The 15,354-nt window shown below is 39.1% G+C and overlaps 2 protein-coding genes across 4 annotated transcripts; one reads left to right on the top strand and one right to left on the bottom strand.

The window, feature by feature from the left end:
• The first annotated feature begins 795 nt into the window (after positions 1-795).
• Positions 796-3,077, top strand: aqp12 (aquaporin 12). The gene is made up of 3 exons (XM_035414640.1): positions 796-1,850; positions 2,166-2,282; positions 2,684-3,077. Exons 1-3 carry the CDS (start codon positions 1,256-1,258, stop codon positions 2,842-2,844), a joined length of 873 nt encoding a protein of 290 aa, XP_035270531.1. The 5' UTR covers positions 796-1,255; the 3' UTR covers positions 2,845-3,077.
• On the bottom strand, positions 3,071-9,714 carry rpp21 (ribonuclease P 21 subunit). Of its 3 annotated transcripts, none has more exons than XM_035414641.1 (6): positions 9,595-9,714; positions 6,128-6,214; positions 5,903-6,003; positions 5,505-5,587; positions 4,984-5,118; positions 3,071-3,960 (listed from the first exon to the last, which is right to left on the bottom strand). In XM_035414641.1, the coding sequence occupies exons 2-6, from the start codon at positions 6,182-6,184 to the stop codon at positions 3,863-3,865; spliced, it is 474 nt and encodes a 157-aa protein (XP_035270532.1). In that variant the 5' UTR covers positions 6,185-6,214; positions 9,595-9,714; the 3' UTR covers positions 3,071-3,862. The 3 variants fall into 3 exon arrangements, with proteins under 3 accessions (XP_035270532.1, XP_035270534.1, XP_035270533.1); XM_035414643.1 differs by having other exon boundaries at positions 9,439-9,669; XM_035414642.1 differs by having other exon boundaries at positions 9,366-9,668.
• Between the last annotated feature and the right edge of the window lie 5,640 nt (positions 9,715-15,354).

The raw sequence follows: 15,354 nt of genomic DNA, 5'->3' as shown, positions 1-15,354 counted from the left end.
GGTCTAATGTAATGTGTTGTACAGATCAATGAGTTAACCATTTAGTCAAGGGATTAGTCTGTTCAAAACATTAGACCAGTGTTTTCTACCTTTCCCACAACCCACTTAAGCAAATAGTTTCTGTGGTGGGGTTTCCATTAAAATGTGGCCTGCAGTGTGTTTAAAAATGGTATTAAACCCTTTTGTTAAAACAATGGCACAAGAGCTATTGCAACTCTGAAACTAGTGCAATATTTAATAGAAATGTTGTTAATGTCTAGGGAAGGTGTATAATATTTAGCACATTTCTTTTAAAATGTATGTTGCAACCCACATCAATTTCTCTCAAAATCAAACAGTGTTCCAAATCCAACAGCTTGGGAACCATTGTATTAAAGGGCGTGTAGCTCACATCGGGAAGCTTGTGAATGACATGTATGTTTTGACCAAAGCAGTATGGTTTTGAATGTTCCACCTCATCAGGTGGGCTTGGCTGAAGAACACCAAAAAGCTAGAAAGCTGATGTGGCAAACATGGGATGTCTCATGCTAATGATGTTAAAACTTGCATCACACCTTGCTGCTGCTTTTGGCATGTTTTGTTTGGAGTTACAGCAGGTGATTTAGTTTTACTTTTCGGATAAAATGTTTTTTTTTTTTTTTTTTTGATGTTGTTGGGACAGGTAATGGAACTCAGAACATGCAGGTGGTTGTGGTTGCTTCATGAAATGAATTATTCCAGTAGCTCCCGTCCCTTGCCAGGCATTTGGCATTGGCAGTGAACATGTCTTGGTTTTGCTTGTATACGAACCAAACTTAAGGAAGACCAGCTTTTTTAAACAAAGATATGTATTGTATTTGGCCCTTTGATGCTCCACAAGGGCTACACTTACAACTCTCAAATTCTCAAATAAAACAACACGTGGGTAATTACTCCCTTCTGAAATAACATTTGCACTAGGTTTCTTTGTGGTGTAACCAGATGTCTCTTCCTCAGGCTAGAGAAGAGGTTACAGACCACCTGTGTCTGTCCCTGACTGTTTCAGGTCCAGATTGCTTCTATCAGTGGCACACGTCAGCTATCCTGAAACGTCCTTGACTGACCGTGTGTGTTTGGCCGGTGGTGCAGGATGAAACAAGAGCATTTCTGATAAGACTGTGCCTCACAGCCTGCCACGTTTTCAGGAAACGCAAAAACCCGAGCTTGCATTCAACCAGATTAACTCAAAAACGGCCGCCAAACAGCAGTGTCGCTCCGCAGATCACAGAAAGCCAACATGTCCGGGCTGAACGTCTCCTTGGGCTTCATGTTGGCAGTGGTGGTGCTGGGCGCAGCCGGCAGGCTCCTGTCGAGGCAGCTGATCCTGCAAAGCTTTTCGGCAGAGTTCCTGGCGTCCTTCATGCTGGTGGCCTGCTGGATGGAGGTGCAGACCCTGATGGAGGTGGGCCAGTGGGCCGGGGGGTTCGGGCCAGATGTGGCCTTCACAATCCTGTTCCTCACCCTGGTGGTTCACGGCATGGTCTCCCAGGGCGCCACCGGGAACCCCACAGTTACCGCTATGAACTTCTTTACGTGTGACTCCGTGGTGTCCAGCACTCTGTTCGGGATCGCTGGTCAGTTTTTGGGCGCCCTCCTGGCTCGCCTCCTCACCTCTTACTACTGGTCCCTGGAGCTGACGGACATGCACATGATCAGGAACCTGATGTCACAGGAGTGCAGCCCTGCCTTGCGGTCATCTGTGATGCAGGGTGTGTTCACAGAGGGAGTCTGCGCTCTCACCTTCCACCTCCTGTACATAAACCTGCAGCACCACACTGCACTGCTGAGGGTCCCGCTCGTAGCGGCGGCGCTCACATTTCTTAACTTTGCAGGTGAGTGGGTGAAGCCGGCAGCTCTGCATCCTGAAATCCTTGTGTGGAGCAATGCCTTTACATTAACATAGGCCACCTGATAAAACATACAGCACATTAACATGCAAAAAATGTCATTTAATTCAGTAGCAAAAGTAATATTGCACATTCCAGACACAGGTTACTTTTATATTCTCAGTGTTTTAACTGTGCTGCTGTATGAATATTCTATCAGATATTTGGATGAAGTTTTAGAGACTGACTGCAGGTTTTCTGGTTTGATGTGTTGCAGTTGGTGGGGTTTTTTTTTTTACACAATTCTCTGCACTCTCCCAGCTAATGGCTATACCTCTGGCTTTTTGAACCCCTCACTGGCTTATACACTTACCTTCAACTGCCCTGGGTTTACAATGGTGGAGTACATGACAGTGTACTGGCTTGGGCCCCTAGTTGGTAAGTTAAAATAAGCTAATAGATAAATAAGCAGTCATATGTGCATAATTACTTGGTCTTACGTTGGTATGATCATGTCAAGGTCACATTAGACCAGGAACCTGAACTACGAAGTTAGCAGACTTTTTGCTGTGATCTTTTTTTTAAAACATCAAAATGTTTTGAAATGTTTGTAAATGTTGTTCATTACGTGGAAAGTACGTTTTCACAAACAATGTATAGTGTGTGGTTTTAAGTGCATTATTTTATGACAATTGTTATTCTTAGCATATGGTTTTAGAAGTATTGTTTGATGCTAGCACACCCCTATCCCCCTTGAAAAAACTTGAAATGGGTGAAATAGCTGGAGCACTAGTGTGTAGTTCACAGATACAGATATCATGGCTGACTACGTTTTTCAGGAATGGTCCTGGCTGTGTTCCTGTGCCTGGGCCACATCCCCCGACTTTTCGCCCGTAATCTGCTCTACTCCAAAAAGGCCCGTGTCAGAGTCCCCAAGGGGAAGGGGATCCAGGACCAGGCCGAGGCAAAAAAAGGACAGGGAGAGAAGAAAGGCGACTGACAGCTGGTGCTCTTAGTCACACTCACTGAAACCAAAAGCAGTTACACCTGTACTGTGCATACTCACACACGAAAAGATATCCTTTCATTTTACAGGTACTGCAACCAAATTAATCTCCAAAGACCTGTTTGATTAAGGGCATGTTTGATTAGAGGAACAATGAAAGTGCATATATTGAAGTTCCTTTCCTTGAGTCTACCATTTATAAATGCAATTAAAACTTTACTCATGGACACATGTTTAATGTTGTTTGTGTATTGATCAATTAGTGAATCTTGTATATCATCAATTTTATACATTGTAAATCACAGTAAAAATAAATGTTCCAGATGCTCCTTCGCTTCGGAAAATTGTTTCACTGAACTGGAGAACTGGAGCTGAAAGCCAAGGAAACCATACATCAGAGGCCTGAATCGTCTGACTGAGTCTTGAAGACCAAATACCCGCCACACGTCCCAACAGTCCTTCAACCACGCGTGCATGTGACTGGCAGCACCCACACCAATCAGTAGTACTGTAAATAATACCAGTAAACAAACTAAAAAAAATTGTTCTCAGATCTAATAAAAATGTTTCATTATGGTACATTCCCAGTTAATGCCCCTTCTCTTAAAAAAGGGCCAACAAAATAGTTAATATTTTCTCTCCACTCTCAAAAATTCACTGGTAGGTCAATACAGGCTGGTTTTTTGAAAGCACCACAATACAACAGAGAATCCATGATTTGTCACTGAACCTCAATAACAACCTATGAGTTCTTCTGGATGAGGGTGCTCTTCATTCAGTCCCCCCCCCCCCCCCCCAAAAAATTCCCATGCTTCCCGCACCACCACCTGTGCATTTTAGTGTTTTACATTCAAAAACACCTTCGGGATTGTTAGAATGTTCTTTGATTCTTGGAGCCTTTTTTTCTTCCAGTGGTAGTTTGGGAAGGTGTACTTGATTGGCACCAGGGATATTTTTGTGTACACGTCCCATTTTCTTGTGTTTCTGGAAGAATGCAGGAAGGCAGCAGCGATCAAGTCTTGGGCTTTGAGGCATGGCCCGGTTTCTGTGAGGTAGCATGCCCGCCGGCTTCTGCCCCTTTTAGCGCTGCTGTTGAGGAGCACCCTCGTTCTGCCAACACACAATAAACACCACTTCTGAGCATGCACATTCGCCTGCAGAGCAAACACACCACTGCACAGGTCAAATCAAAAATCCTTCCTTTAATTAGATCTCTGTGTCGACTGAGGAAGAGGCACTACTTGGCTGTGGCACTAAACATGCCAAGTGGCAGGCAGCCAACCAATCAACACAGTCTAACCTGACCAGGACACAAACTGGCGATCTTCGACCAGTCTCTCCACCGATTTTGCCAGCATATTTGTATGTCTGGCAAAGGATTCAGTGACTCTTGCTTCAAGCTGGGTCAACACCAGGGCATCAGATTTGTTACACAGGAGTAAGAATTTGTAATGACAAGGACAGTCCATACAGCACATCTAGGTTTGCCATTTACCCGCATTCTGAAGTACTCAGCGCTGCTTTAACTTGGGACTTAACACCCCACAAGGATCCTGCCTCCTTACACAACATGGCAGGTTGTTATATACACTGACAGCTCTCTGCAAATGTGATATTAGTGTGGATTTACCCAGAACTAATTTCAAAACTAGCAATTTTGGCAAATGTTTCAAACCCTGGCATACAAAATTTCCCCACATGGGACAATAAAGATTGACTGACTGACTGATAAGAAAGTTGACAATTTGGCCATTATAATTCATTTTAATAAACGTAATATTTGTTCCCAACTTGTAAAAACTGTAATCCATGGTTAAAATTCCTCTCCTCATTGTGCTGTGCACTGAACAAAGTAAAACCTTATATCTGAAGTAGTTCAGTGGGAACTGTTACAAGAAAAGATATTTAGCCACATATCTTTTATTATTTATTGTTGTAGCTAAACCCATTGCTAACTAGTTGCTAGATTGAAACTACAACAACGGTCACACTCTGGCAGCTGCTACTCAAGTTTCATACTAGCCCACCTACATATGACAACTGTATATTGAAACTACAAAACTTCTGAGTTAGCCTACAAAAAGACATTACCACTGTAACACTATTGACATTCAGCCACAATCAGCATATCACCTGGCCGTGATTGGTTCTCCAGTTGGGCCTCGGGTTGGTCCACCCAGAGCCGGTGATGTGGATCGTTACGGAATCTCTTGGTCTGGCCACAGCTGACACACCTCACCAGTGTCGTACACTCCCGATTTCTGCTCCCTGAGAAATCAAAGATGTTAGAAGACTCCCCGATTCTAGGTGACTTCTCTTCCCTCACTGCCATATCATTGGCCAGTTTGACTTACTCCTCGCCGTGAAGTAATCCACTTTAGGCCTGTATTTCAGTTGATTAATTTAAAAAATAGCATCTGCTATATATGCATTCCCTCCGTTTACCTTTATCCAGGTACAAGAACTAGACATGGTTATGCAACACGTCAAGGGTTTTACAGGCTTGTGTCAACTACCTATTACATAAATTATGCACATTCTAATTCAGGAACAGAACGACTTTGGAAAGGCTTTTTTAAACTTCATGCTTCGCTTACGAAATATTACTGTATTTATATCAACAGTTAAATGACGTTGCCACTGGGACTACTTACTTCTCTGTCTTACAGTTGCAGTGATTCCAGGCACAAGCACAGAGTAGCATTTCTTGCATAATGTTCTTTTTACTGAGGGATCCCTGCCAAAAAAAACACCACAATTTCAACATAACATCAAACTTCCGCCTTTATGAAATGTAATTTGCTTAACTAAACTTAACTGGAATCAACAAAATAATGTTAACCAAACAGTTCATTAGGCCTAATATCATATTCAGAATTTCTTTCAGGCACACCTAAGTTAATGCTCTTAGCATACAGAATAGTTTTGTAATACTTGTGTGGTCTGTGAAGACCTGAGTGAATAATAACAATGTCAAAAAGCCCTGCAATCCAACATTCGAAAGGAATCATCTCAATCTTTTCGAAATTGTAAAGAGAACAATAAAACTCACTGTCTCAACACCAGACGCTTAGAAATAGTTTTCTGGGTAAAGCAGTAAAAGCGTGCCAGCTCCACGTTCTCCGGGTTCTGAGCCAAGACGCAGTGCGCTGCCTGAAAAAGACGCCCAAGGCACAATTAATGAGACTCTTGGCCAGGCAGTGTATCAGAATTTCACAGAAAACAACTTCTAAATGTTTATGTATGACAGCAAAATAAAACAAATAACTACACCTACCTGATAAAGAAAGTTTAGTCTCTGAAAAGCTTCTTTATCTTTAATATTTCCTGACATTGTTGGGCTGTGTCACCACGACGAACTTGCCTGAAAGATACAACGGTGTCATAAAATTTTTCCCAACCATGAAGAATGCCTTTCTTGTTTACATTTTGAACAGGTGTGGCTCAAGTAAATCTATCGTTGTTTCTGTCGCAGCACTTTCGACACAAGCAATATTGGAAGCGCTATCCTAAAAAACTCTTCTTACTGTGAAAAGTGCCTGACACGGAACCGTAGAAATGTTAACACGGCAGTACAATTACATCAAGAAATACAAGCGTTGGGGAAAAGGCTATATGTTGGAAATGCATTTAGATCAAACCTACTCATTACCTACGCTCAACCTCTTTATGGTACCATCATAGCGAGGAGTGTTTTAAACCATATAGCGCTGCACCCCTTTAGAAAAAAAGGGAAATAAAACGTGTAGGCTACATGTGAACTTTAAATATAGACCCACTAGCCTGACTTTGACAACTTGAGGATTAAACAGGCTCACATTTTACTTAATAAAACTCAAAAGTAACTTAAACATCTAATCAGAACGTGGCTTAATAGCCTACTATTTCTGTAATTTAGCATAACTTTCTGGAGCCTACATGAGTATACTTCATGTACTAAAAGTTGTAAATTGTACAAGCATAATTCTTTTAAATACTTACTTAGAAATTATTTGAAATTCAGCATTTACACATACTGAGTATTTAAATTACACAATTTATTTGAAAATACATTTAAGGAGCATTTGCATGTATTTGCAATTACTTTAAAATATGTCTTTAAAAAACATTTAAAATACTAAATTTTCAAATACAAAGTATTTAATTTAATTGAATTATTTGAAAATACTTTCACAACATAAGGCCAGTGGTGCAACATGTACAATTGCACCAAGTTGTTGCAAGACTTGAAAAGCACTTGATATATGAGAACCTATCACCACTGAAAGTTTTGTCTAATTAGAGGACAGTATTTTGATGAGAACGCATCGAGTGACTGCTGACGGCCCCAGTCCACTTTCACCGATTTCCATTATTAATTGGTAGTGAATATGCACAGCTGATTTCTATTTTATCAGTGTGTAACCTTACAAAATGTAAAAGATAGAACTGTATATGGCTGTTGAACACTCTGACAACAGAAAAAGCAAAGGAAATACAGGAAAAGGCCACTAAATTTAAAAATATTGCATGGGTATAAATAAACTGGCAAGTAGCTTATCAAGTAATCTGAGTTTTTCATATCCCCATGCAAAGACATGCATGGGCATTTAGGCTACTGTCTGTTAGAGGCAGTACATGGGTTGTGTAAAATTGTCAGTGTAGGCTACCCTTGCCTCTTAATCCAAATTCAACCCCTAGCCCCTAGTAGTTCTCCTGGAGTGCCCACCGTATTATAACTCGCTGACATCACATCGAGGGCCACAGTTTGTACAAAGAACACTGAGATACTCCCTTTAGTATGAAGCCTACATTGTTGCTGGCTCAGTCTATCACTGGGGTCCAGAGTACACTAACACTGTAGTAAATCCAAAATCCAACAATCTAACCATCCAATTAATTCTAATTCATACACAAAGTTTGTTTAGCCAGCCTCTCTAACTGCTCAACCATTCTTAACACCACTTGGAGATTCAGTTTGCCCGCCGTCTCTGCAACCACCATCCTCTCCATTGACTGCATGTTTGGTTGGGGTATATAAAGCCAATTGACTTGATTGGCAAATTGACAACAGGTGTGAAACAGGGTAATTATTTTTGAAATCATGGCATCTGAACATAATACATGTTATAATTGCAAATCATTAAGCTAAATATTCCTGCAGTATTCTGCATATGCTACTGACTGTATAAAATTCTGAGATAAATAAATCCTGGTGAGACAATGATAATAATAATTTAAATATTATACTTTATTTTTATAATGAATTATAATAATTAATTTTATCAAATAGTTTTGTATGTATTTGAAAAAATTCAAAATATTTTAAAATTATATTTGTATTTGAATGTATTTTTAAAAGGCTCTAAATACTAAAGGTATTTTGTTTCCCATGTAAGTACTGATTTAAAGTAATGTATTTCTTAAATACTATTTGTGAAGGTATTTGGTTTCCTATTCAAATCATTTAAATAAATCAAATACAAAGTATTTAATGTGTGAATGTATTTGAAAATACTTCAAATATGTATTTAAATACATTTTAAAATACAGATAGAAATACGTATTTGTATTTGACCCAGGTTTGGTTAGTACATAAGAAAAGTGAAGTGAGTCTCAGCCATGTTCTTGGGTTCATGAAACTGTCTGTACAGGCAAACATGTTATTATTGAGAAATCACTGAACATTCATGGAAATAGGACAGTAACTTATTTCTGAACTTTCCTCAGTGCCAGAAACAACACAAAAATACATCCCAGTTCAACGCTTCATGTATTCATGTCTCTTTGTACATAAAGTTACCAATATGTCATTGCCCACTCCTAAATCTTTTGGATCTGCTCACGTGTATGAACCATTTGTATTGGTTGGGATGGATATTGCTGGGAAACTGACTGCAATTCCAAGAGGCAATATGTACATTTGCCTCATGGTTGACCACAAAACAAAGTGGGTTGAGGCATATCCAATAAAGTCTAAGCAAGCGGAGGATATAGCATAATGCATTGTGGATTTTGTCAATAGGATTGGGGCTCTTAAAATAATTCTCACCGACTACTTTTGGACATGTATACACATGTATACACATACTCAAGTAGGCTGCAGAAATAATACTAAAATACTTCAGTAGTAAGTCACTAGTGCTCAGTGGATGTTTAAGTTACTTTTAGTGTTATTAACTAAAACGAGAGCCAGTCCCAAAGTTGTCAAAGTCAGACTAGTGGGTCTATATTTAACGTTAATGTGTAGCCTACAGTTTTAATTTAATTGGATTTTTTTGTAGGGGTGGTTTTATGGTTTTAAACACTCTGCACTTTAACACTTTAAACACATGGTAGGTTTTATCTGAATGCATTTACAGAATATAGCGTTTTTTTCGAGACGGTATTTCTCAATATAATTGTGCCACCGTGTTAACACATTACTACGGTTGCGGGTCAGGCACTCTTCGCGGTAAGAATAAATTTTAGGATAGCGCTTCCGATATTTCTTCTGTCGAAAGTGCTGCGACGGAAACGGCGATAGATTTACTCACCAGCCACATCTGTCCAAAATGTAAACAGGTCAGGCAGTTTTCACGGTCGTGAAAAATTACTTTATAACATTACCTGGCTAGCTAACTCACAGTATGACAAACAGACGAGTAGACTAGCTCATTAATGATACGTTACTGTACCCAATGTGCGCTGTCGTTAACCAGCAAAAATATATTAATCTGGCTAACAAGCTAACTATTGCTGTTTTTGTTGGTGTCTTCCTCTTACTTGAGTGGCGAATCAATGGGAGCTCCGTGCAAAAGAACCTGCTTGCCTGCAGCAAACTGGGGAATCTCCACTAGGAGGATCTCCACGGAGAGGACCGGAAGCACGTGACCTCCATCTTCTTTTTCTCTAAATTTAATGGCGGATCGTAAACAACCGCGTATAGGTGCATACCGCCACCTACTGTACCGGAGTGTGTAACTTCAGGGCTTCATATACTTCAGATTACATAAAAGAAGGAACAACAAAAAAGAAACCTATATTTTACGATCTAATCCTGTATCTTTAAGGAAAATAAAGAGAGCCTTGCAGCACTCCCACATTTTCTCTCCCACCCCTAAAAGCCCTTCCAAATTCCATCCCCGTCCTAGCTCATATCTTATCACGTAAATTGTTCCTCTCTGAATTATATTTACTACACCTCATTATGACATGCTCAACATTTTCGGGAACATTTACAAATATCACATTTATCTGAAATACACTTTACCATTAAATAACGAGTTGAATTTAATCCAGTATGTCCAAATCTTAACCTTGAAAAAACCACTTCCTCTCTTCTGCACTTCCCTTTGAAAGCCTTCACCTTAATGGATTTCTGTATGCTGTAATAGTGTCTCCCTTTGATATCTATGTCTCACTTCTTCTGTCACGAATCCTTCACTGCCTTTCTTATTAACAATTTGGCCTCACCTTTTCCAAAAGGAACTTTCATTATTTAATTGTCATTTAATTTCAACGCTCTCTTTGCAATCTCATCTGCTTTCTCATTTCCCTCCACACCAACATGAGCAGGAACCCAACAAAATTTAACATTAATTCCAACTCTTTGCATTCCTAGCATTATCGTAAATATTTTCATCAATAAATCATCTCTTATTGTTACTTTTGAATTTAAACTATTAAGTGCTGCAGTAGAGCCTGAACAAATGACAACTCTCTCAGGCCTTACCTCTTCTTCCCATTGTAATCCTAAAATTATAGCAACTATTTCTGCTGTAAATACAGATAATCTATCATTCATTCTTTTGCATATGACTACATCAAACTCAGGTATGTACACTCCTGTTCCTACATGTCCACTCCCTGGATCTTTAGATCCATCAGTGATTGACATATCGTTATAATAATTCATCTTCACATAATCTTGAACCAAATATCCAATGTTATCCACATCCTTTTCAATCCATTCTCTCTTCTGCTCCACAAGTTGCAAGTCCACATTGGGCACTGGTAATATCCATGGAGGAACATTACCCCACACAATATTTGACCCATATTCTAACCTATTTAAACCGTATTCTTTTGCTGTTGTATTAATATTCCAACCAAATCCTTTACCTTTAAATTCTGAATATTCCCAACAATTACACAGAACCTTTGTTGTAGGTTGTTCCTCTCCAGATCCATTTAACTTAACCCAATATGCCAATGACAACTTTGAACGTCTTAAATATAATGGTAGTTCATCAGCTTCCACCAGTAGTGTATTAGTAGGAGTTGTTTTAATTGCACCAATACTGAGTCTTAGAGCTCTGAACTGTATTCTGTCTAATTGTTCCAAAACACTCTTGGCTGCTGCTCCATACACCATACACCCATAATCAATACATGATCGTATTAAGGCCCTATAGATATCCAGTAATGACAGTTTATCTGCTCCCCATTCATAACCAGATACTGCTCTCATGAGATTCAGTACTTTTTTACATCTTGTTTCAATATGTTTAACATGAGTTCTCCACATACATTTCTCATCAAACCATAACCCTAGGTATTTGAACTCTGTAACCCTTTCCATACCTTGGCCATACAATTTAAGCTGCATATTAATTATCCTTCTCTTTCTGGTAAAGAATATGTAGCATGACTTTGCAACTGACATCTTAAATCTCCAGTCATATGACCATCTTTCAACATTCACTCTGAATGCTATTAATCACATGTCTAATATTTTCCCTCTTTTCCATATAGCCCCATCATCTGCATAAAGCGATGACCCAATATCTCTACCAACATTCATAAAAATATAATTTATCATAATGTTAAACAGAATAAGGCTAATAGCACTACCTTGAGGAATACCATTTACAATATCACAATCATCTGAAACAGCATCATCAACTTTAACACGGAATGTCCGACTAGACAGGAAATCTAAAACCCAGTTGTATAGCCTTCCACCAATACCCATTTTACACATTTTAATCAATAGTCCTTCTCTCCACATGGAATCATAAGCTTTCTCAATATCAAAATACACTATAGCCATGACCTCTTTCATACTAATTGCTTTTTCTGCCTCATTACTAACTTTCTCTAAAGCATCTAGCGTAGATCTACCTTTATGGAATCCACTTTGACATGAGTTCAGCAATCCTCTTTGTTCTAAACAGTATGACAATCTACGAACAATTATCTTTTCCATCCATTTACACAAGTGAGATGTCAACGCTATAGGCCTGTAGTTTCCTGCATTAGCTGGGTCTTTGCCAGGCTTACCAAAAGGTAGAATCAAAGCACTATTCCAACCGCAAGGCATTACACCTTCTCTCCATATGTTATTAAACAGGTTTAATATAATTTTCAAGATTTCATCTGGTAATTGTCTAAACATAGCATAGCATAATTGGTCTTGTCCTGGAGCAGTATATCCACTTCCCTCCAAGGCCATTTTCAACTCAAGTAATGTAAAGTCCATATCAAGTGATGATCCATCACTATCCTTTTTCTTTGTTACATCAGCATTTGCTCTTAAAATGTCATCTTTTCGTTGTTTCTGTATCTCATCTAAATGACTTCCACTATGTACACTTGCAAACTTCTTACCCAATAGATCAGCTTTTTCCTTATTTGTAATTGCCAGATATTCTCCATCTATCATCACTGGGATTTTAACAGATTTTCTTTTCCCACTCAATTCTATTGTCATTCTATTCAATGTCAATTCTATTCATCTGCCAATGGAGGAGCAGAATTGTCTCCATGCATTCTTCTTGGATGATTTAATAATTTTCCATGCCACAGCTCTCTTCCTTTGATAATCAATCAGATTATCTTGACTCAAATGATTTCTTAATATTCTGAATGCATGATTTCTTTCTTTCATAGCATTTTTACATTCATCATTCCACCATGGAACCGTTTTCTTTTTCACATTCACTGTGCTTTTAGGAATGCATATTGATGCAGCACTAATAATCATGGAAGTCACTGCTCCTGTACAGCTATCTACATCACCCTCCATAGATATTCTTTCAGTGGACTCAATACAACATTCTCAAAAATTTTCCTAGTCAGCTTTAGGAAAACACCATCTTTCAATTACGTTACCTTCCTGTACATACATATCAAAATTCAAAGAGCATAATATCAGAAAGTGATCACTCCTTATGTTAGAATCCTTCTTTACATTCCATTCACATGAATTACTCATATTTCCAGAGACTAAGGTATGATCTAGGTATGAAACTGAATTTCTTGTAACATCCGCCCTGGTACCTCTTCTATCATTGAGACAATAAGTGATCTCTCCTCGATTAGTTCTTCAACTACTTCTCCATTTGTGTCAGTATGTTCACTGCCACATAGACTATTGTGAGCATTAAAGTCCCCACACCATATTTCTCTTCAATCAACACTTTCTGAGATCTCATGAAATATTTTCATTGACAACTTCTTACAAGGATTATAAAAATGGACTAATTGACTAATGGATATCTCCTCTGGGACTACACATTTCTATCACTATACATTCATACTCATTTGGGACATTTACTCTTCTATATGCTATAGTTTCCTTAATGAATGTTACACATCCTCCACTTTGTTTTCCTATTCTGTCACATCTATAACCTGTAACCTGACATGACAAAGTCCAAGTGAGGTCTTAACCACGTTTCTTGTATACAAATAACATCAGGTGCAACTTCCAGATCAGCTACAACCTTCTTAAACTCTTGTCTATTAGCAATTAAACTTCTGGCATTCCATTGGAGGATATGAAATACCATAAGGAAGCTAATAACCTTGAGGCAGTCCATCATAATTGGAAGGGTTCAACATCTCATGAATCAGATCAGCCTTAACTTCTTTAATCCCCAATATCTCTATAGCTGCCTCTACAAATGTCTTGATTCTGTCACTTTTTTTCTTTTGTTGCATTGCCACATTCAACAGTCTTACAGATGAAAGCAACAAAGCTGATTTTATCCACAATCAATGCGTCCTCATTAATCTCCTTTATACATGGATTTATTTCTGTTTGTCTCTGACTTGGGGTGGAAGACGGAACCTCTGTTGGTCGTCTATTCTCAAACTCTCTTGCGCTATTTACCACATTACGCCTTGGCGGGGGCATGCCCCATACCTATACAGCACAGAGAGTTTGGCACTTTTCAGGGTTCCCCACAGAAATAACCACAAGAGCCACAGACACTCAGCCCTTAAAAACATTCAATTTTGTACATTCTCACCCCATTTCAACAGACAGAATTCATAAACAACTTCACATGTCCACACAATAAAGCCCCAAACTAAGGGGATTTTGCGTTTTCTCTTTCTTCTTCTCATTCTTCTTCTTCTTATTTTTCCTGCTGCCTATCCCACTAACAACAAAATACCCATACCTTTTTACTCTAAAACATTTCCAGTTTAAACAGCTAGTCTGCTGTGGCCTAGTGGGCAAGGTTACAGTCTTGGGAACATGGGGTACTAGGTTCAAGCCCAGCTAGGAACACGTTTTTTTAACCTGCTTTTACCCTCACTAATAATTGTCTACTACTTCTCAATTATTGCTTTTGCACCATATCTACCCGCCGTTCAGCGAACGTATACACTGCATTATGACGTACCGTCTGAACGTTCAGTTATTAACCGGCTACAATATTGCAAAGCCATATGGATTCAACGGGAGCTCTTCTGTGCTTACTGGCCTGTGTTCTTCTTTAAAACCACGGACAGGTTTGCTAATGATATTTCACGCATTGCATAGCTATGTCATGGTGCTGCACTAACAAAGTCACAGACTGGTAAACCTCCGGTTGAACGATTGAATCCCTCCTCGCCCTCAGGCAGATAATTTCCTCTTTTACACTAACGTTTTCTTACGCTTATATTTGCTTTACCAAAACTCACTCAGGACCACCCATGTGCATTTCATGACGGCAAATGTATTCCTTTTATTAAAAAGTTACACCAGTTCACCACTGTAATTTCTACTAACTATATTTCTTCACTTGGCTACTGTACAAAACCTTCTTATGGGCAAACGCCACGTTTCTACATTCATGTTACCTCGCCCTGTTCTCTATCTAGCCACATGCAAACAATTACTACGTATGTACGTTCTGCAACTCCCCATATTATAATTACTCACTCATAATTATAACTACTAGTACTGAACATGAGAAAAGCACATCAGTGCAATAGATTTCACATGTTATTTAACCCTCCACTTTAACAACAAATGTTTCATACAGACTGTTATATATACCGTTCGATAAGGAAACTAAGCTCGCTCATGGTTACTTCATTTACTTCGCACTATAGTCCGTGATCACGTCATCCTTCACCTACATGCCCATTCTGGTGAAAACATAAAAGTGCATCTCCACGAAATAACAGACAACGGAGCAGGACAGAAGGTTACACAAGTTGCGACCTAGGGAGCTCTAATTCTATGGGCTTGCTAATTCTTTTGTCAATCAAGGCTCATTGGATGGCCGTCAAATCCGTGAGTACATACACTGGCCATATTTCACC

This window comes from Anguilla anguilla, chromosome 4 (genome assembly GCF_013347855.1).
Source record: "Anguilla anguilla isolate fAngAng1 chromosome 4, fAngAng1.pri, whole genome shotgun sequence".
Lineage (NCBI taxonomy): Eukaryota > Metazoa > Chordata > Actinopteri > Anguilliformes > Anguillidae > Anguilla > Anguilla anguilla.
This window is presented reverse-complemented; position numbering and strand designations above follow the sequence as displayed.

Bases quoted from the DNA above. Each gene is read 5' to 3' on its own strand.
- aqp12 (XM_035414640.1), top strand. From the start codon at position 1,256: ATGTCCGGGCTGAACGTCTCCTTGGGCTTCATGTTGGCAGTGGTGGTG. The intron at 1,851-2,165 runs GTGAGTGGGTGA...GCACTCTCCCAG, and splicing joins CACATTTCTTAACTTTGCAG to CTAATGGCTATACCTCTGGC. The intron at 2,283-2,683 runs GTAAGTTAAAAT...TACGTTTTTCAG, and splicing joins CTGGCTTGGGCCCCTAGTTG to GAATGGTCCTGGCTGTGTTC.
- rpp21 (XM_035414641.1), bottom strand. From the start codon at position 6,184: ATGTCAGGAAATATTAAAGATAAAGAAGCTTTTCAGAGACTAAACTTT. The intron at 5,588-5,902 runs GTGAGTTTTATT...TTTTTTTGGCAG, and splicing joins AAGCGTCTGGTGTTGAGACA to GGATCCCTCAGTAAAAAGAA. The intron at 5,119-5,504 runs GTAAGTAGTCCC...TTGATTTCTCAG, and splicing joins TGCAACTGTAAGACAGAGAA to GGAGCAGAAATCGGGAGTGT.